Genomic DNA, 21,801 nt, shown 5'->3' on the forward strand with positions numbered 1-21,801 from the left:
GCCGTCGTTCGATCTCGCTGCCGGACGCCTTCGCCGCCATCCAGCCGCGTCACCACCTCCGCGCCACCGTCGCCGCGCCAGTCCGTCGCCGCCGCTTTGCCCGGCTGCGCCACGTGCGCCGCCGCTTTGCCCGGCTGCGCCACGTGCGCCGCCGCCTCGGTCGCGCGCCACGCGCCGTCGCCGGACGCCGGTCATTGCCGTCGCGCCGTCGTCGCCGTCGCGGTGCGTCGCCGCTGTCGCCGCCGCCGGCTACCGCCGTCCGCCCGAGCCGCTCTCCCCGCTCCCCTCTCTGTTCCCCTCTCGCCGACCGACGGGTCCCACCCGTCAGTTGCCCCGCGCCTCTCCTCCCTCTCTCCTCCTGTGGGACCCACTTGTTAGCCTCTCCTCTCCCCTCTCTCCCACCGACAAGTGGCCCCCACCCGTCAGCGCCTCCTCTCTCCTCGCTGACGTCAGCAACCCCATTAATTGCGCAATAATTGATTTAGGACTTTTCTGTTTAGTTAAAAAACCCAGAAAACTTCTAAAATTCATAAGTAATTCATCTAGTCTCCGTTTAGATCCATTCAAATTTCTTTAAATTCATAAAATTGTCAAGAATCCATTAAAAATACTTTCTTTTGCTGTTTCAGTAGAGTTTGTGCCTGTTTTATTTATTTTTGTGCTTTGTCGCTTAGATTCGGACCCCGCCGAAGAGCTGGTTTACATCGAGATCGTCGCCGAAGTTCCCCAGGGGCCAGAGCAAGGCAAGTGGCATTCATTCTTGATCATATTGAACCCATTATTGCAAAATTCCCTGCTTTATTTATTCAAATATGCATTGTTTTAATTAAAGTATTTACTGTATTTATTTTCTTCGGGTAAACCTTATTATTATGTCGTTGATTATCCAACTTTATTCATGATGGACCAGGGGTAACTTGATTAGAGTTAGGCCTAGGTTAATGCTTAGATGTGCTTAGAACAAGTAGCTCATGGGATCACATTTAATCATGCTTAGTTCTGAATAGCTGAGATATTGATTCATTACCCGGTTCGGGTTAATGTCAACTAAAATATTGATAATGGTGGACTGTGGGTGCATGGTTTTGAGAGTCGCACCCATGGCAATTAAGGACCGGTTCACGGGAAACCCTGGAAGTAATTAAGTGCTAACCACATGCCGAAATGGGTAAGGTGGGATTTGGAGCATGACTTCGAACTATTTGACGTACCGAGGCAAGGGTAGGCGTGATGGAGTATGGACGGGCAATCGTGGTGTAACGAAAGCCTCTGCTGCTTCCGGATCTACTAAGGCACAAGAGGGGACTGCCCGACTTGGTGTAAAGGAGGGGGTGAAACCTGAAGTGTGGTGCGATTAAATAGGGAGGGTTATGTGACGGGTCCTATCACGGTCTCCTTTCCGGTATACCATGGTGGTATGTCGGCGCACGTTCAAGTGTAGTGGAGTCATGTCTTGTGGGTACAGTAGTACACCTCTGATCAGAGTATAAACTATTCGAATAGCCGTGCCCACGGTTACGGGCGAGCTCCCAGCTTCACTGTGATTAGTGAACCTCTAATAACTTGAGTAAACTGGTTTTCACTCGGGACTACTGCAACGTGGTGTAACGTTGAGTAGTGGTTGGGCCTGTTGCAACGTGGTGTAACGTTGGATAGTGTTGTGGTATTTTACAACTGTTATTTATTTATCCTTTACTGTATGCAATTACCTTTATTCGTTTTAATCTCTGTTATTCGTTTAACTGTTGCTTTATTGCAACTAACCCTAGCCTGCCTTTGTTAATCCTTATGCATCATGTATTACCCTCTTTTCCATGTCGCTTGTTGAGTACGGTGGTTTTTACTCAGCCTTGCCCAACTTTTCCCCCTTCAAAGCTAGAAGTTGAGTCCGATGGAGGTGTCTCTCAGGAGTGAGCTGATCTGCCGTCGAAGCTTTGCCTGTGGACTGGAGGCATACCCGCTGGAGCTAGTCTACCTTTTCTTTCCGCTGCATTTCCGCTAGAATAAGTGTTATTTTCAGTTGTTTCTAAGAACGATGGTTATGTAATCAACATTGTCTTTTTGTGTACCCTGACTGGTCTTGGACAGGGATTTTAATACACAATTAAGTTCAGAAATTCGTGTGAGAAATTTCTGGGCGTGATAGAAGCGCACCTTGAGTGCGTCTTCGGTCGATGCTTCGCTGCACTGGGCTAAGAATCAGCTAACATGCTTGATGGTCGATTCCATCCTGTCCTGAGAACTTAGAAAAGTCTGGTACTTTGTATTGGTGTGGTAACAGCACCCTCTCGAACCATTCTAGGTACGGACGCCGATACATCATGGTCTGTTCCTTCGGCCTCAGGCTGAAGTGCTCCCGCATGACTCCAGCTATGTGATCAGTCTAGTCCTCGTCTCTGAATTGCCCCCCGGGCATTGGGTTCGGTTGTCGAGGCTTGTTTTCGTACATCGGCTGCTACCGATGTGGCCATGCTGGCGGTGGCTGAAAGTATGGCTCTGTTCGGTGATACGGTTCAGCCTGCCAAATGTACCTTGGAAGGGCTCTCTCCTGGTAGGGCTGCCTGGGCCTCTCTGGAGACCTCTCAGGTTCGAACCGAGGAGGCTGCATGGTCGGTTCTTCATCCCTTGAGGGGTCCCGCGCATCCCTATGGACTCGGTACCTAGGTCTTTCCCCCTGGGAAGTAGGTTTGGCCCCCTCGGCTGTGATTCTCCATTGGGAGCTCCATCGGCTACTTGCCGAATCAGCCTTGACAGGGTGTTCACTAGTACCCCCGACTAGTTGATCAGTGCGTGGTGTACCACCGAGTCTACCATGTCTTGTAGGCTCGGCGGATTCTCCCGGGGTGGTTGCTGCCTTGTCCCGGCTCCAAGTTAGGCGTTGGGAGCCGTGACTTCTGCACCGGGCTGCCTCTGGTCATGCTGAACGACTCGAGGCATAGCTTTTGGAAGCTGTCCATGTGCCGCTGCACCAGGGCCCACTGTTCATCGGTGAGATTGTCGAGGGTGACAAGGAGAATGTTCTCGGCGCTGACTTTCTTCGCGGCCATCACTCCTGTCTTGGGTGTGTGAATTCTTGACTGGCTTGATGTTTGAACTGGATCGTCTTAGCACTTGTCCCACTAGGCATGCCAAAAATGTGTTAGCGCTGAAAATAACAACAACGGTCACACACGTAGGACTGGGAGTTAATCTTAGACCACTCCAGTGCAGGACCTAATTCTTAGAATTGCTGGGCATGCCAGTCAGTTTGGTCCTATAACTGATAAGATATAACATAGAAAACAGTTAACCCTGAAACCGCTGTCGGTTGGATAGCCGATATCATCGTCCCAGTACCCTAGCCGATGAACTAGACGATCGACTTTATAGGAATTTCATGATGATAAATGTAAATATGCTCAATTGGCTAAATCAGAAGCAGGATAAATACTAAACAGACCACTCAACCAATTAATCTTAAAAGATCGGACTTAACCATGACAGTATGGAATTTAGCACGATACAATTATGGGGATATGAAGATCGATGGATTTAATGAGCGAATCGATAGACTACTCAGGATAATGTTGGCTAGAACTTCAGCAATAAGCCCTCACGAGGCTTAAATAAATAAATAAAACAAAACAGAAGCATGTCACGAGCGCCAACTCATAGACAAACCCTCACATGTCCTTACCACAATGATTTCTTGCAGGCATCTATAGAAAAGAAAGGAAGAGGATCAATGGATCTTAAGAGACACAGAGAACACAGAGAAAAGAACACTACAAATAGCCAAACTTTTTACGCAAGAAAACCTTTTTCATGAAGGAGGCAAAACCTAGACCACCTATCTTGACCAGAAAAGATACCAAAAATAGCCTATCTATACAAACTTCAAATAAATCCAAATGCATCCGAGGACTAACTCAATCATATTCCCATTGACTTGACTTGCCCAAAAACAATCCAAATCAATAAAAAACTTGACTCGGTTTTCTCAAAAGATTTTTGAACTCCAAAGAAAAAACAAGTTTTTTTTGAAATCCCCAAGCCACGATAACCATCCCAGTTTTTCCAAAAGACTCAAATCTTTTCAAAAGTGCAAACATGCACATGAAAGGGGAAGGCTCCTTATGGGTTCCGTTTGGCTTGTCGTATAGTCAAGGTTGACTCTGATACCTACATGTCATGTCTATAAATTTACACCAATTTAATAATAATAGTACGTATTAAATCTCGATCCATAACCAGCCCAAATACACATACAAACACATCATCTTAAATAAAAAATAAAATAAATAGAGTCTTAATAACATGGCAGAAAAACCAAATCTAATGTGGCTTTTTAGAGAAGTTACTGCATTGACATAGCCCCACAGTGGCACTTGAGCGTAGCAACTCGTCTAATCTTTGTACGATTTCTTATCGGATGCAACTTTCGCTTATAGGGAAAGGAGAAAAAAGCAAGACATAGTACATCCACCTACTCAAGTACTCAACAAGTCACCAACAAATATAGGACAAATGCATAAGTGTGTACAAACGAAATACGACTAATGCTCCCTTTTGCAAAAACAATAGTGAAAACAAATATAAAAGTAAAATAAATAGTAATTAAATAAATGTATTAAACTAACCACTGTCCCAACACTAATATTGTGCAAAACCACACAACACTAGTGTTCCCACTAATACCATATTAAACTAACCAAGGCATGCACGCGGGCTACACCCGCCTGTGCAGGCACACACCCGCCCGTGCAGGAGTCAGTGACCCCCTCCCTACCGAGAAAATTGCAATTTTGACAACCGAAACAACGTATTTCGCAACTATAGGACACGAAACGTTGTCTTCGTAAAAATAACTCTCAAAACGTTAGACACTTGATTCTCATGACATTAGGGGTAATCTAATATAAATACATGTATTTGCTTAGGAAAATGCCCACATTACCCTTTCACCGTATAATGCACTATTTCATCGTATCGTCGTTTTCGTTAGCATCTGCAACCTGGCCGCTCGCGTACCGAGATCGACGAGAGACTCGCGTACGCCATCGAGGAAAATGGCGCCACAGCCGGCGGCCAGCCCCGGCGGCGGCCGGCCTACCTGTCCTCTCCCGAGATCGACGAGATACTCGCGTACGTTATTGAGGAAAATGGCCGCTCCCTGGACGCGCCGGTCTGAAATGTTTCTGCTTCTATGCAGAGGTTCAGGCCTTCATGCTAAAAACAAATGCTCCTAACTCTATACTGGTAATACGCTAAATAGCAGGCCTTCGTGCTCCAAACAAATGCTCCAGGATGCACAGCACAACAGCCAGCAAGCCACGGCCGGCCGGGCGGCCAGCCAGCTGCTTTTTTCGGTCAGTGAACAGTACATTATCCGGTGGAAGGGCAATATGGGTACGTTTGTAAGAAAATAGATGTATTTAGATTAGAATATCCCTAATGTCATGAGAATCAAGTGTCCAACGTTTTTGAGGGTCATTTTTACAAAGAAAAAGTTTCATGTCCTATAATTGCGAAACGCATTGTTTTGGTGGTCAAATTGCGAGAAAATTGCTCTTATAACACTCTCAAACACCGGTTTGGCTACAATACTATCTTGAAATTTAGCTTTGCTAAATTACCACCCTCAACCGATTTCTATGCGCTAAAATGCCATCCAAGACAAAAATACCCTCACACTCATCTTCTTCCTCCATCCGTGCAAGCCGGCGACCACCGTGCCATGGCCGCACACTGGCAACTACCGCGCACCATGGATCCGCTCACCGACCCACACTCGTCGGTCATCAACTCCTCCCCTCCGCACCTCGAGGATCCGGCCGTCGTCGTGAGGGCGCAAGTGAAGTAGGGGATCTGGTCGTCGCCGTGAGAGTCGCTTGGCACCGACCCTCTCGTCCCGGGCGCCAACGACCTTCTCGCTGGCGCCAAAGTCCTCCTCGCCAACCAACACCGCCACATCTCCATCGGTCAGCCTGATCCGTACACCCCATCCTCGACCTTGAGGGGTGTGAGAGGATGGGGTGGCGAGGCTGGTGAGGTCGCCCGACTGCGCCACGCTGAAGAAGTCCACCTCCTCACTCGGGCGCCCACAGCTAGCGCCCTGCCCTATCGTCGCCACGCAGGGCGCCGATGTGCGGCCATGGCGCGGTGGTCGCAGGCGTGCACGGGGGAGGAAGAAGATGAGTGTGAGCATATTTTCGTCTTGGATGACATTCTAGCGGATAGAAATCGATTAAGGGTGGCAATTTAGGAAGTAAAAATTTTAGGATGATATTGTAGCGAAACCGGTGTTTGAGAGTGTTATAATAGCAATTTTCTTTAAAATTGCGATTTTCTCCTCCCACCCCCCCTCATTTTCCTACGTTTCACCTTCCTCCAACACCCAAGAACTAGGGTTTGGGGAGCCCGTATACCCCCGGTCAGCCGCCATTCCGCCGCCGGTGCCCACGGAGCCCGCGCCAGTCCGCCGCCGCCGGTGCCCGCGACAGTCTGCTGCCGGTCGCCGTCCTCCCGCCCCCCCCCCTCGCGACAGTCCTCCGCCCCCGTCGTCCTTCGCCGCCGCTCGGGCTTCGCGTCGGTCGCCGTCCTCCGTCCCCGTCGTCCTCCGCCGAGCTCGTGGTCGCCGTCCTCCTCCTCCGCCGAGATCCTCCGCCGCGGTCGCCTCCTCCCGTTGGGCGGCCTCTGTCTCTCCCACCGGCCACCTCCACCTCCCTTCTTCTTCCTCTACTCTGGTAAGTGAAACATTCCCTCATTTTTTTTTCTTCTACTCTTGATTTACTTGCATGTGAGCAGACTAAGGGCATTTCCCCATAACAAATCTTCTAGATCTATGAAAAGCTGGCATTTTCTGGGTTGGTTTGTGTGGATTAAAGGTTGAATGCTTGCACTGTTGAATCTGTATCATTGTACTCAGTTATGGTGTGATTAACCTGTAGCTTCAGGTTTCTTTTCAGTGCATGTTTACTCCATTTTGTTTTGTGTTGGGATTGCACATGAGTTCATACTGAACACCATTTTATTTCAGATATGATTAGTATTATTTAGTTCCTTCTGGGTTTGCACGTACGTAGCACAGTTCAATGGAGACACATCAGCAGCAGCTAGCTTCTTTTTCTTCGATAATGGAAATTGAATCAACCTGTACATCAAAACATGTTTGGCAGCAAGCAATCCGCCACGGAATCATCTCATTTCACTGAAAATTGCTTATATATACTAGCAGTGGCAGCAAGCAATCTGCCTTTTTTTGGCACCCCAAAAATATTATGAACACTGTTGTCACCACCACGATCAGAATACAGGGAAAAATATACATCAATGGCGTGCAAATTTCAGTTGACAATTTGTTCAATAAGGACTTAGAAGATTTTTCATTGCACTAACACATGTGGCAACCTCAAAATTTAAAATAAGAGGTGATTGCACTCAAGATCCAAACATCCAACCAAACACCATCTCCTCCATGCAACCTTTTACTTGCAGGCAACCAAGCACCATCTAACCATATCTAGGCTCATTCAATACAGACAACCAAACAAGTGCATCTGCATGCCCAGAAACAGGCCAAACTCAGCCTGGATTAGAGAGATGGGCCAGGCTAGGATGATTCAAGTAACCAAACACACCTTATGTGCCCCTAGAATTTTTGATCTGTTCATTAATTTTGATATGTGTGTCCATCCTACAAAAATCACATATATACGCTTAAAGGGGCGAGCATATCATGGTAGGACCGGTAGGTTGGACAAAATGATCTCTGTACATTCTCCCTATGTGTATGATACGTGTGTCATGTGATGTTTCCATTAAGCTGCACAAACCAAACTTTGATTGTATCCATAGGAGAGTACCATATCTAGAATAGAACAAACTTATCAAAATATAGGGTCAATAATTTCAATCAAACGTCTCAGCTCCTATATGAATTTTGGTTTAAGTTTTCATGATTATATATATGTTGAGCACAATTACTACATGCTTGAAGTTATTGGATTTGATCTCTAACAAATTCGATCATGTGGAAACAGATCAGCTAGACGTCGGCGATGGTGACCTTGGTGCTGCTCCGGGAGTAAAAGTGGCCGCAATGCCGCTCTTTCGCATGGCGGCGGAACTCCGCCGCCTGCTCTCCACCGCAGCAGCATTGCCGCCAACCGCGAAGCTATGGAACCTTCCCTACCGGCTCCGCCGCGCCGCAGTCCCTGCCGCGCGCGCCGCTGTTTCTGAGTACCTCCACTCCACGCGCTGCCTTCCCTCCTCCCACGCCGACTCAATCGCCGCGCGCTCCCCGCGTTCCCTTTACGCCTTCCTCGCAGGCCTCCCCGTGGTGCCCAGCACCGTCCGCACCTCATCCCTCCCCTCCCTCCTCCGTCGCCACCTTGCCTTCCACCCGCTCAACGAGCTTCCCTTCTTCCTCGAGTCCATCGGCCTGCCCCCGTCGACGCGCTCTGACCTCATGTTCCTCGCTGACCACCCATCTCTCCTCCCTGCTGTTGCCGCTCTCACGCATTTTGGCTTCCCCTGGTCCCGCCTTGGCCTCCTCTTCCCCTCCATCCTCATCCAGGTGCCGCCCGACCTCATCACCTCCCGCCTCGCTTCCCTCGTGACCTGCTTCCGGCCACTCCCCCGTGCCGCCATCATTGCCGCCTGTCTCGCCTTCCCCTCGCTTCTCGAGAATGATCTCTCCAAAGTTGACCGTCTCGTCAAGGATCTTGGCAAGGTATTTGGAGTGTTGTGGCCTGATTTGGGGCCCACGAATGACATTGATGCTTTCTTGGGGGTTTGCCGTAGGATACGGATTTTCTACCATGCCGGTGCAGAGTTCGGGAGCATTGGGGAGCTCGTAGGAAGCAACAACCAGAGGGTGTTTCTTGAGCTTGAGGAGGAGAGGATTCGTAAGAGGTTGATGTTTTTCAAGGGGCTGGGGTTGGCAAAGGAACGTTTGGGGAGATTCTTGCTGACCAATCCCAAGGTTTTTAATATTGAATTCTGTGATGTTGTCATTTCTGTGCCGGAATACCTGATTAGAGTTGGGTTGGCGGTGGATGAGGTTAATGCAGCGGTGGAGAAGAACCCATATGTTGTTGGGAAGAACCTGCTGCAGAACCTCCCTGGTGTGCTGCGGGCAATGGAACTGGATCATCAGTTCCTACAGAAGATTTCTGATGGTGGGGAGAGTGTGCGGTATTTATTTCCAGATTTTGTGTTGGAGGATGCTAGTTATGATATTGAGGTCGAGCGGGCATTCTTGGATGGGATGGTTAAGGTTAAGGCTGATAAAAGAGCACAACATATTGACATCAAGCTGGAATTCTTGAAGAGTATTGGGTATGGTGAGAATGAGATAGCCCCAAAGATAATAGCTGTACTGCACAGCAATAAGGAGACTCTCCAAGAGAGATTTGACTTTCTGCTGGAGAAAGGGTTGGAGTACAAGATGCTATGTCAGATTGTGAGTGTATTCCCAAAGGTGCTCAACCAGGGCAAGAAGATGCTTAATGACAAGTTGAACTATATGACTAAGGAGCTAGGATACCCAGTGGAGTACCTTGAGTTATTTCCAGCATTCCTGTGCTTTGACTTGGAGAACCGGGTAAAGCCTAGGTATACCATGCTTCGGTGGCTCCGAGAGAATGGTCTTCTTAGAAGAACATTAGCTCCTGCAACTGTGCTTGCTAACTCAGAGAAGAGATTCATTTCCAACCTGTACAATGTGCATCCTGCAGCTCCAAAGCTGTGGCTTGAGTGCTTTTATTCAACAAAGCACATGGAGCATTATCTCAGGAACATATATCACCTGCATGCTAATTAACAAATAATTGAATGGATTTAATTATATTTATCCTGTGAGGTTGATGATTGTTACCTGCAAGTCTTTTGTGGCATCTCTCTTCCTATTGAAGGTATTTCTTAGTTGCTACAATTTTCATAATGCAAAATTCTTCGTTCCTGCATACTTTAACAATAGGATGCAGGATGTAGGATGGAGTAAAATATAGCAATGGAAAAAGAATGTAACTTAACTCATGTCGAACTAAGTTGTACATTGTACCTGTATAATTTATAGGCTGTAACTGATCTTGCCTTTGTCTATTCATACGACTGAATGGCTCTGATTACATTACCTTGTGTGGATTCCTTCCTCTTGAAATTTAACTATCTCTATACTCCTTTAAAGGTCTCTAGGTGGCAGCACTGCCACCTTGCCACTACTTTTTATAGCTTTTACAAATTGGCCCTTGATATTTCTTGATATTATGGAAACGTTCAATATCTTTGTCAAACAAATGGAGACCACATATTTGAATAACTAAACAAGTGAAACTGACATATTTAACGAAAACATATATGTTGGCTATGACATTATAATATGTTTTAGAGTAAATTTCACAATAGGACATATATTTTGACCAAGGTTTCACTTAAAACCACATATCTTTACACTAGTTTGTACTTTGGACATGGGGTGAAAACATGAAATGAATATGTCAAAAAGAAGCTAGTCCATAACCTAGATTAGTAAATTCATCTTTAATGTGTCATAATATTAAGATAAACAATTCTAGAAACAAATAAAATAATCCAGATCACACAATACAGTGTTGCGAACATGTTTAAAAAAGGAAAAATTGTTCTATACATAGGGGCAAATGAATAAAAATTAAAGTGTCAGAAAGTTGACTAGATACCACTCACACTAAAAAGAATGAAGAAAACATATAATATGTTTCTTTTTGAATTGAAAGATTATTAGATACTTGACCCTCGGCTGTTTACTAGTGAATCACTTTCATCTTATAAGAACTTCTTACTTGTTCCTTTTTTGGCTGCAGTAATCCTGAATTCCAGAAATCGGTGAAGGAATTCAGTGAAAAACTTAGTGGGGTAAAGGAAGATTTCAAAGTAAGGTATAATGTGATGAAAGCAACACACTTGTTTCATTTTTTGAGTCTTGTACATGTGGAAGCGTATTGGGTTATACTTGTTTATGTAATAAGTTGCAGTTTTTCTCATAGGCCTACTTGTAGATATCATAAAATAACTTGTGCAGGACTAAGAAAACAGCTGAGACAATTTACAAGAGCGTTGATGATGTCTTGACTGAAGCTGAGGCAACATCTGAAAAGGTACACCCACAGTGGTCCTTCTAGTATGATGATTTGTTCTAGAAAAACATATCCTATTTATTTCTTTCATTTACTCCATGCTTAGGAATTTGGCTTTATACCCTGTAGGTTACTGCAAATGTGAAAGAAAAATATATCTGCTGCTACAGAAGAGGTTTGTGATAAATCAATATGACAGTTTCACTTCAGTCCACTATATGTAATGTAGTTCCTTTCCTTTCTTGGGGTTATTGATAGTTGAAGGAGAGTTTTAGACTAGGAAAAGAAGATACCTCAACTTGTAAGGATGGCTCACCTGAAACTTCAAAACATGAGTGTTCCGGGACATCGTCACATTCAGATGACAAGTCACAAGCTGGCACTAGTGGCTATACATTGTTTAATAAACTGCGATCAACACTTTCATCTGCTTCACCTGTGGTGTCCCGTGCATTTGCGAAGTTGAGGGATACTAGAGTCTCAACTTATGCCAAGCAGGGATATGAAATTTTCAAAGACGAGCTAAGCTCTAGCTCTAGCAGAAAGAAGAAAAATAACACCAGGCATTCTTCTGCTGCAACAACTGAAAAGAGTACTCGAACTGAATTAGTTATTGTAACAACAAAGAAATCAGTATTGGGTGAAAAATGGGAAGCGTTTAAGAATAAGGTACTCAATGTAGACCTCTGAATAGAGTATGCACTTATTTTCTACTTTAATCTTCTATCTGAGACATTTTCTCTATTAAGATGCAAGGTCATCCAGTCTATAAGAGAGTGAATGGATATACCAAACCTGTCGTAAACATAGGACAAAAGGTACCATTAGAACGCTGTGCATTTTTGTTTCATGAAATTGGTGGAATGCAGTTTATCTTGTATCTGTGCTGTTCTGCATTTGTAAATGCAGGTAGCTGAGGATGTATGAGAGAGATGGGAGACAAGTGACAATCCAGTGGTAGGCTTTGTTGTAAATTTTGTGCTATCTAGTTGTAAATTTTGGTTTATTTAAACAGGGTTAGGCTTTGTTGTATGACTTAGCACATTGTGATCTGTATAAAAAGAATTACATAGGGTTACCAAAACAAACAGAATATCTTTGGTGATACATGAGTTGATGAAAGCTAAATGCAATAATCTGTTTATTACAGTTGCAAATTAATTTATGTTTTCTATTTGTTTTTTCATGTTCATAGAATATCAATTTCTGATGTTCTTTTGATTTTCCTTTGTTCTCTCCTTGCAGTTTGAATGAATCTATTTTTGAGGAAACTGCGACTGCAGTGTCTTTCAGGGAAATTCGACAGCGAGATCAGTAAGATAAGCACTTAAAGTTTGTGAATTTCAGGATGTCTGAACTATGTCCCCATTTTGTTTACAGATCATTCTCTTTGCCTTATTTTATTGCTGATGTTCAAGAAATGATTAAACCTGTTCTTACTGCATATTCAAAGGTAACATCCTCTTGCTAAGAGTACATTACCGTATTATTGAACTAGCATAATACATTAATACTATGGCAGAAGGGCCTAATGCTGTAACATGATTTATAACATTTTTTCATATACTGTAGTGTTAAAAAAATTGGAATTATGAAAACTAATGAGTCTGAAATATGTTTACATGAGTTTTGAGTAGTCAATTAACATGTTTTCTAATAGATATTATAAGACATATATATTAAACAATTTAATTATCTCAAGAGTACACATTATGGTTTCAGCATGATGTGCAGACCTTAAAAAGGTATTGCACCAAGGAAGTGATTGAGCGCTGCAAAGGAGAGAGAGATGCTTATGCATCACAGGGCATATTCTTTGATCACAAAGTAGGCACTTCTGTCCCATTATCACAATTGTTCTGTTTCCTGTGCTACATACTAAAACATCTTCCTTCCTTGCTTCCCATTCTGTAAATTTGAGTTTATTCCTGTGAGATTATGTTTGCTGCTTCTAAACTGGAACTAGGAAATAAACTTCATAAAATGAACAATTTATGATTTTCTGTTGCCTTGCAGATTTTGCACATTTCAGATGCTGATGTAAGAGAAACAAAAATGATGGGATCTGCGCCCATCATTATCGTAGCGGTAATTGGCTGTGGCATGTTAAATCTGTGTTTGCCATTTTTGTTGTTTATTCTGCATACAGTATATTTTCTTAAAATGTGTTTCAGTTCCAAACACAGCAAATTTACTGTGTTCGTGACAGGGAAGGACAAGTAACAGAAGGAGGGAGGGAAGGTAGGCCATCCCTAGGGCTGTATGTTTCTTTTGCTGTTGATATGTTTTCTTTCTGTTATCATGTGTGTTAACGTGATAGATGGTAGCTTTATTGTTAGCCTAATGAACCTCAGTGGTAGCTTTATTGTTAGCCTAATGAACCTCAGTAAGTTAAACTCTCAAGCCAAGCTCCTTGCTTGCTATGATTTAAATAAATGAATTTTTGTTTAGTTGGTAATTTAATTATGTTTTCAAGCTTATACATTTAATCCTGTAGCTAGAGTTGCCAAGGTAAAATTGTTTCTTATTGACTCCTAAAGGGAAGTCGGGCCTGTAGATGATTCTTTCATTTCTATAGACCCAAGCAAATCATGGAATTTTTGGGTGGGATCCCCTATGAATTGCTACATAACAACAATACTCCATCCGTTCTTTTTTGCTCAACGTTGGTTAGTTCAAAAATGGATTACTAGCCAAGTCCATAAGGCTGCCTTTATGTCTTAAACGCTAAATAACGAATAATATTGTGTTCTTATTAGTTTTTCTTACAAATAGAATAACATTTTTATCGTTTTGTTTTGCTTGAATTCTGACAGGACACCATCCAAACTGTCTTCTATGGATGGGCCATGCAACTGATGGATAGTGATGAGGTACCAGAAGAAGAGTCATATTACCCAGTTTGGCGGTTGCGTGAGATCCATCAAGTTGGTATCAAAGCTCTCATATAGAATAGGTCTTTTGTGCTGCTATTTATTCATTTGGATCAGTCATTGCCACGAATGTATTCGCTATTCGGGATGGAAAAGCCTCACAATTCAAACTTATGCTGGTGAACAATGTGATCTTGGTGCAAGCAATTTTCTCCAAATAGTTTCTTATAATTTACACTGATGATGGAAACCCCTTCTCTCCTCTACCGCTGACATATCTAATGTGTACTATGTTTTTTGTGAAGTCAGCTGTTCTTTTTTGCATGTTGGCTGAAAAGGATTGTACAAGTTTTGTAAAAGCAATTTTTTGTTATGTTGGAAAAGAAATGCACCGACGAGTCTTAGGATCATTTTCTATCCAAGTGATTATTTTGAGGAGAAAAGCAGTCACCTTACGCGACTATTGTTGACAAATTAGTAAGAAAATTGCATGATAGTCCAAATCATGTTATGTGGTTTCATGGTTTGAGGTTGAAACTTGAAAGTTTTCAAAAGGTTTTGACAGTTCCCTTATAGTTTTGGCCTTCACATACATTCACTTGTGTAAATCTCATATTAAATGAGTAGGCAGAGCTTCAGGCGTCCAGCTCCTGCCAATTTCCTTTCAATAAATAAATAAATAAAAGCATTCGCCAGGTGCACGTTATTTTCTGCATCTCAAGTTTGACTAACCGCAACAGCAAATGTTCAACAAGACAGTATGTTCATATGCGACATGAAACTGAAAGGTGTAGTTGACGCAAAATTCGTAAGATTGGTTTGACATGGCATCAAAAGCTTGTGCAATGGTTAAACAATATGTCAGTCATAATGGCAACTATGTGACATTCTGGTTTGGAATTAAAGCTACTCATTGCTGCTTCTGCAGCTAACATACAAAAGACAGAAGTCCACGTCGCTCAACCATAGATGGCATTTCATTTATATTCTTCGATAAATTAGTGTAAACTGAATCGCTTGGTAGTAATGACATCGGTTTTGGATGACATGACAATTGCTTACCTTGTTTGACATGGTCTACGTTCTCTATCGTGCTTGAAGCAAAAATATACATAAAAAAATAAATTCAATATGTGAGGACTATATGAACATAAAAGTTTCACGTGACCAACTCTACCTCTCCCGTCGCTACTCTCTCACTCTCCATCTCATCTTCTTTCTCTTCTCAACTCTCACCCGTCTCATCTTACTTGAAGGGAACTACAAGCGTTGGGAGAAAGAGGTAGATGCCAAGCGTTGGGAGAAAGAGGTAGATGCCAACGGTGATCTAGTTGTTTGTTTCAGACTATTTCTATAATTCAGATTACAATAATCTTAAGCTGAAACAAACGGGGCCTTCGTCTACACTGAAATTTGTTTAGGGGAAAATGATTGCCCAGCTTGTATTGGCGGAATTAGGAATTGTAATGCATTGGGTCCGGTTGTAATTTCTATTGAGGGAAAATTGTGTCGAAGAAATGCTGAAATACCTCCAGTCCAGATTTTTTTTGGTCATGATCTGACAAGGATTTCAGGGTATATGACTCGAGACTATGATTTACTTATTTAGTGCTCAGACAAAAATTTGCTCCGTCCATTATGTGGCTGGTTCTGAGCATGAAGGCCATCATCAGGTGATCTTGCTACTGAAGCAGACGTGTTATGACAAACTTTTTGAAGCCTCCTGGAGCAATCTTTTGCAGCTCATGAGGTCTTAACGGCTATTGTCTGAATGCCTTCAGACACAATACTTTCAGTGTTCCTTTCTGTCATCTTATGGTCTCTTAACTTTCTAAATGGGTTTGACCTTATTTGAGCAAGTATTAGAGGCCACTTTATTTGAGCAAACTTTAGCTATCTAGATTGTCGTGTACTCCATCCATCTTAAAATAATTTTATGGATACAACATTTGACTCTTCGTCTTTTTTAAAAATACGATTAATATTTTTATTATTATTAGATGATAAAACATAAATATTACTTAATGTGTAATTATTTTTTTTGAAATTTAATAGATTTTTAAATAAGACGTATGGCAAAAGCTAGACAGATGAACCAAAAATAAAGTGTTTTGAGACAGGTGAGGCGGCAGGAAATAAGGTAGCGTCAAAGCTTCTGATGATGACCTAGGTTATATATGTGCTGTCTGTTGTATGCTAGCTGCTGCTGCTACCTAGAATTATGATGATTGCCTCGCATTCCAGTGAATTGCATGCAACTTGTTTCTCATATGCCATTGCTATCATCACCGAGTGCGAGTGGTGTTGTTAGCAAAAGATAATCGAAATATTTAGAGAGATTGATTGTTACAGTTCAAACATATTCACTGTGGCTGAGAGTAATAATATTCCTAGAGAAACCATTTCTTACTTTAGATCTAGCGGGTCTCGATGGGATTTACGACTTTGGATGCATGTAGTGAAGTTTGAAATTGAAAGACACAGACAGTAAGAAGTATATATATATCATTCAATTAAGCGATTCATAAATATCCCGGGCCGTGCTACGGACTGTGGTCTTCTTTAGTGCGTGGTAGTAGCACCCTTGAGTGCTAGCAACGCAGCCCCGTATGCGGCCTCAGTCTGCTCCGCCTTCTTCACCGGCACGCCGAGCACCCTCCCCCGGATCGCCGTCCACTTTTCGTTCTGTGATCCTCCACCCGCCGTCAACACCTCCTCCACCGCGCTCGCGCCGAGCTCTTTCAGCAGACTGTACCCCTTCGCCTGTTTACCCGCATTCCAGTTTGCAATTTACCCAACCCTCATGCGTATCACAAAAACTAGTTCACGGTTAGTATGCAAGCAGGAAAAAGAAACGACCTCGATCCGCGCGATCGACTCGAGTATGCCATGCAAGTACGCTGCGTCGCTCTCCGGCCGAGGCTGCAGCCTTCAGAAGACAGACGTGACCAAACATACAAAAACAACTTGCAAACTGATTAGATATGTTATGAAGATGAGAGGAGCTATAGCAATTAAACGAGGTTCAGATCGTCATATATATGCCAATCATTTCTCCATGAAGGAAAAAAAATCACCAATAGATAGATATTGTTGCACATGATCTACCTTGGCATCATGTTGGGGTCGGAGACCGGGAACCTTTCCCCTGGCTTGGGCAGAGGGTAGTAATCGAGCGGGGAAGGAATCGATGAGTCGATCTCCTTGCTGAGAACAACGAGCTGCTCGTCGTTGAAGAGTTGCCTGAGGACGGCGCCGCCGGTGTTGGACGCGCCGCCCACCAGCCACATGTCGTCCAGACGATGGCTGTACACGCCGAACCGCGCGTCGTCCACGCGGACGCTGCTCACCAGCTTGATCGCCAGAGTCGAGCCCAACGACGTCACCTGATCGATCGATTCGTGCAATCGTGTCGTTACAAAAAATAATCAAAGACCCGCGTGGTTCATGCCGTACAATTAACTCACGGCTTTTCCGGGCGTTGTCGTGCGGGCTGCAAGAAACGCAGCTATGCTATCCGTTGTTCCGGTACAGACCACGCAGTGATCGGGAAATCCTGCCGTGCAATTAGTAGATTCAAGGCTCTACGTTTGATGTTATTTTACTCGTGACGTCCAAATCAAAGATAAGGAAATTTATTAATCGAAGCAAATAAGATAATTAAGTTGGCTTTGTACCTAACTGTGCGCGTACATCCTCTTTGATTGAGCCAATTGGAGCTCCGGGTGCTCTGACAGAGGGCAACATGTATGCATATGGCTGTGACATCAACCAACTTGGGTAGGCGTCCGTCTCTGGATCATAGCCTACCTACAGTACGACAACACTATAAATTGGTGGCAGCAATTCCTATACTACATTAAAGTGTTTTTTTTTTGAAAGAACAATATATAGGATACCGACGTGGACTATGTCTTCAGCTACATGTTCGTAGTTTCTTATCCCTCTATGTACGTGTACCTGGTTAATTAATAACTAAAATGTTCTCTAGCTAGTGGATAACGAGATAATTACCTTGAGCGTATTGTTGTAATCAGAAACGCCATACTGTCCATGCAAAAGCCAGAGCAACCAGTCTGACTGATGCATCAGTATCGCTGAATCCCTGCTTCTCAAGCCTGCTGAACTCGAATTCCACCATGACACGAGCTTGCACAGGGTGGACGAACCAGAACAAACCGTGTGATTTGCTGGGGCAATCGATTCGACGGTGAGCAGCGCGTCTGTGAAGCTCTCGTTGTAAAGGAATGGGCCAGCAAGAAGCTCTCCATTGTTCCTACTTGTGTACATGCATGGTTAGATTCATATAGTTGCAAACTGCCATTAGCCATACATCCGTCTGACTGAATTTGCATTGATGAAACGTGGAATTAGTAAGGGTGTGAGGAACAGAAACCTGTTGATGATAAGCGTGGTAGCTGAAGTCCCATCAATTGAAATGGAAGAGATGGATGGCCGATAAATGGACGGGATATCACTGAGAAGATGGAAGAGAGCTTCTTTCCAGGAGTTTGCCCAATTCGTGACTTTGTCAACCTGCCTAGTAATACAAATCAGAGGATGTTAATGCTTCTTACGAGTGAACAAATAATCCAACAACACAGATATCATGATTGAAAATTAAGCTCTCTCATTGTCTTGGACTTGCTAGTAATATACAGCCAATTGTATACCATTTCATTGTAAGGTAATGTGATGCGGCCACGTTTTTTTTTTATGCACGTATCAAATATCAAGAAGATTCAGGTGGATTGCACTCCCAAGAATCAACACAGAGAACTGTATCAACAAAATCCCGATGAACGATGATAACCCTACGGAGCGAAAAAAGTTGGCTTATTCTACTCTAATTTAATCAACAATTCTACTGATATTTTAGTCCTATACAACAAAATTTCAGATAAATGATAGTATGACAGTGAATCGATATTCTTAAGCCAAACGGAATAAACAAACGGAAATGATAATATGCATTGGAAATGTAACCTGAGTTAAAAGAGGACAGCAAACTCATACATGAGGGTAAGTTATTTTGCCTTCAGAATGGATGGCCCCTTGCTGATCGACAAGAGCATATCTGGCACCTGAAGTTCCAAAGTCTATCCCAAGGTACAGACTAGGCTCGCCTGTTCCATCAGCACTCCTCTGGCCTCGCGGATTATTTTGTTTGCTAAGCATCTTAATCCTCACTTCTGATCTATCTTTCCTTCTGAACCTGGATGGTCCTAAAAGTATAGGCAAGAAAAAAAATACATGCAAATAGACTCACACATGTGCATCATATCGAACCAATTGTGTGCATCGTAATGAAACAATTGGGAACACATTGACCGTTGTTGCAGCCCATATCCTGCAGGGTGGAGTTAAAAGAGTCTTACAATGTTTCGTTCACTTGCCTTGTCTTGCAGGAAGGTGAGACAAGGGCTTGGCATAGACGCTAGTAGTTGGCATAATTCGTCTTGACGCACGCCGTTTGATGGGGGTCAGCTCGTTTGGAGAATGGAGAGATGATTTCGCTCTTGCTGTCGTAGAAGGAGGTGAGCCGTGGAGGATAAGGATCCTCTGGACAGAAGACCGTAACGGTATGCAGGGGAGGGGCCACCCACAGGCAGCATATGCTTGGCTGAACATGTGACGTGGTTAGACCATGGCCAGTAGCACCGCTATCGCGTCCTAGAGCAGGGTAATGGGCCGTGCTTTCGCGGGCCCATGGAACGACAACACAGCACAGTCAAAAGCACGGCATTGTATGAATTGTATATGCGCCGGGCCGGCATAGCACGCACGTGGGCCGTGCTCGTACTTCATTGCTAAGCATGGTAGGCCGCACGGCCCGGGCCGTGCTTGGGCCAGCCCGACACAAAAATAGCCCGAAAGCATTAAAAAGCCCGGCACGAAAAATAACCCAAAAGTACGAAATACGATCCGAAAGCACCAAATATGGCGCACACAACTTCGATTGCGACAGTCTTGACCATGAATTATACAGTTGGATTCACTCCATCATCAACTTCACCATTCCTATAAAGTCGAACAAGATTTGACTATTAACATCGAGATAACTACACAAATTGTGTATCCCCTGTGCTTACACTTCGTGCTCGAACACAACTTCTGTTGTGGAACTCCCAAGCATGAAGGGTACAATTAGATTCATTCCATCATCAACTTCACCATTCATACAATGTCAAACAAGATGCAAATATTAAATTCTAGATAACTACACAAATTGTGTATCCACTTGGTTTACACTTCGCGCTCGAACCCATCTTCGGTTACGAAAGTCCCGAGCATAAAGGGTACCCTTGGATTCATTCTATCATCAACTTCACCTTTCATACAAGGGCAAAAAAGATTCGACTATTAACTTCTAGATAACTACACAAATTGTATATCTGTCACGTCCAGAAATTCCTCACACGAATTTCCGAACTTAATTGTGTATTAAGTCCCTGTCCAGGACCAGCCAGGGTACACAAAAAGACAATGTTGATTACATAGCCATCGTTCTTAGAAACAACTGAAAATAACACTTATTCTAGTGGAAATGCAGCGGAAAGAAAAAGGTAGACTAGCTCCAGCGGGTACGGCTCCAGTCCACAGGCAAAGCTTCGACGGTAGATCAGCTCACTCCTGAGAGACACCTCTATCGGACTCAACCTCCAGCTCTGGGGGGGAAAAAGTTGGGCAAGGCTGAGTACAAACCACCGTACTCAACAAGTAACACGGACAAGGGGGAAAAATAAATGATGCAGGGATTAACAAGGACAGGCTAGGGTTAGTTGCAATAAAGCAGCAGTTAAACAAATAACAGAGATTAAAAGAATAAAGGTAATTAAATACAGTAAAGCATAAGTAAATAACAGTTCTAAAAATACCACAACACCAACAGATGATGCAGCTTTTGATGAATCAGCAGCAGAATCAACACCAAGGACCACCGCCGGCACAGTCAAGGTTATCAGAGTTTCTTCGAGTTCGACCGCCGACGTTTGCGAGCACAACCAACCCGATGGAAGCAAATGACTGGCTACATGTAATCGAAAAGAAGTTGAATCTTTTGGAGTGCAGTGACCAAGAGAAGGTCGCTTTCGCGACTCACCAACTGATGGGACCCGCCTCTGTTTGGTGGGATAACCTTTCGGCTACTCGGACTGCCACTACAGATATCACTTGGGACGAGTTCTGCAATAGTTTTCGGAAAGCCCATGTGCCAGATGGAATGGTGGCGCAGAAGAAGCGTGAGTTTCGTGATCTACAACAAGGGGACATGACAGTTACAGAGTATCTTCATGAGTTCAACCGCCTAGCACGTTATGCCCCGGAAGATGTGCGCACCGATGCTGAAAGACAGGAGAAGTTTCTTGAAGGATTGGATGATGACCTGACCAAACAGCTGATCTCAAGGGATTTTGCGGACTTTGAGAAATTAGTAGACAAAGCAATCTGCCAGGAGGACCAGTGCAACCAGATGGATCGCAAGAGAAAAGCGGAACAAGTCAACACAGGAAAGAACCAAAAGCCACGTTTGCACTTTGGACAACAGCAGGGGTCTTCGACACTGATTGTTCGTCAACACTGACCTTTCAACCCAAGCAACTACAACCCCCATGACAACGACAACAATGGAGGACAACTGCAGCCCTTATCAGCACTACCACCGCCGAGCCAGACAACACCAGCTCAGAAGCCAGGGGTTTGTTTCAACTGCAACAAACCGGGTCACTTCGCCAAGGAGTGTCCACAGCCAAGACGCAACAAACTAGGATTCATGCAAGCCCAAGTCAACCAAGTCTCAGCCAAGGAAACTCAAGCCGCACCCGAGTTTG

General features: G+C 43.9%; 2 protein-coding genes and 1 pseudogene across 6 annotated transcripts; 2 read left to right on the forward strand and 1 right to left on the reverse strand.

Moving 5' to 3' along the window:
• The first annotated feature begins 6,358 nt into the window (after positions 1-6,358).
• On the forward strand, positions 6,359-10,117 carry LOC107303430 (transcription termination factor MTEF18, mitochondrial). Its single transcript, XM_015843234.2, has 2 exons — positions 6,359-6,725; positions 8,022-10,117. The coding sequence occupies exon 2, from the start codon at positions 8,081-8,083 to the stop codon at positions 9,803-9,805; it is 1,725 nt and encodes a 574-aa protein (XP_015698720.1). The 5' UTR covers positions 6,359-6,725; positions 8,022-8,080; the 3' UTR covers positions 9,806-10,117.
• Positions 10,118-10,454: 337 nt separating this feature from the next.
• Positions 10,455-14,372, forward strand: LOC102719726 (annotated as a pseudogene).
• Positions 14,373-16,449: 2,077 nt separating this feature from the next.
• Positions 16,450-19,531, reverse strand: LOC102700388 (D-ribulose kinase). Of its 5 annotated transcripts, none has more exons than XM_040529832.1 (9): positions 19,369-19,531; positions 18,989-19,197; positions 18,369-18,508; positions 17,987-18,251; positions 17,650-17,782; positions 17,440-17,528; positions 17,081-17,358; positions 16,832-16,901; positions 16,450-16,735 (listed from the first exon to the last, which is right to left on the reverse strand). In XM_040529832.1, exons 1-9 carry the CDS (start codon positions 19,421-19,423, stop codon positions 16,535-16,537), a joined length of 1,440 nt encoding a protein of 479 aa, XP_040385766.1. In that variant the 5' UTR covers positions 19,424-19,531; the 3' UTR covers positions 16,450-16,534. The 5 variants fall into 5 exon arrangements, with proteins under 5 accessions (XP_040385766.1, XP_006663964.2, XP_040385768.1 ...); XM_006663901.3 differs by having other exon boundaries at positions 17,987-18,248; positions 19,369-19,530; XM_040529834.1 differs by having other exon boundaries at positions 18,989-19,187; positions 19,369-19,528.
• Positions 19,532-21,801: the final 2,270 nt, after the last annotated feature.

This window comes from Oryza brachyantha, chromosome 12 (genome assembly GCF_000231095.2).
Source record: "Oryza brachyantha chromosome 12, ObraRS2, whole genome shotgun sequence".
Classification (NCBI taxonomy): Eukaryota; Viridiplantae; Streptophyta; class Magnoliopsida; order Poales; family Poaceae; genus Oryza; species Oryza brachyantha.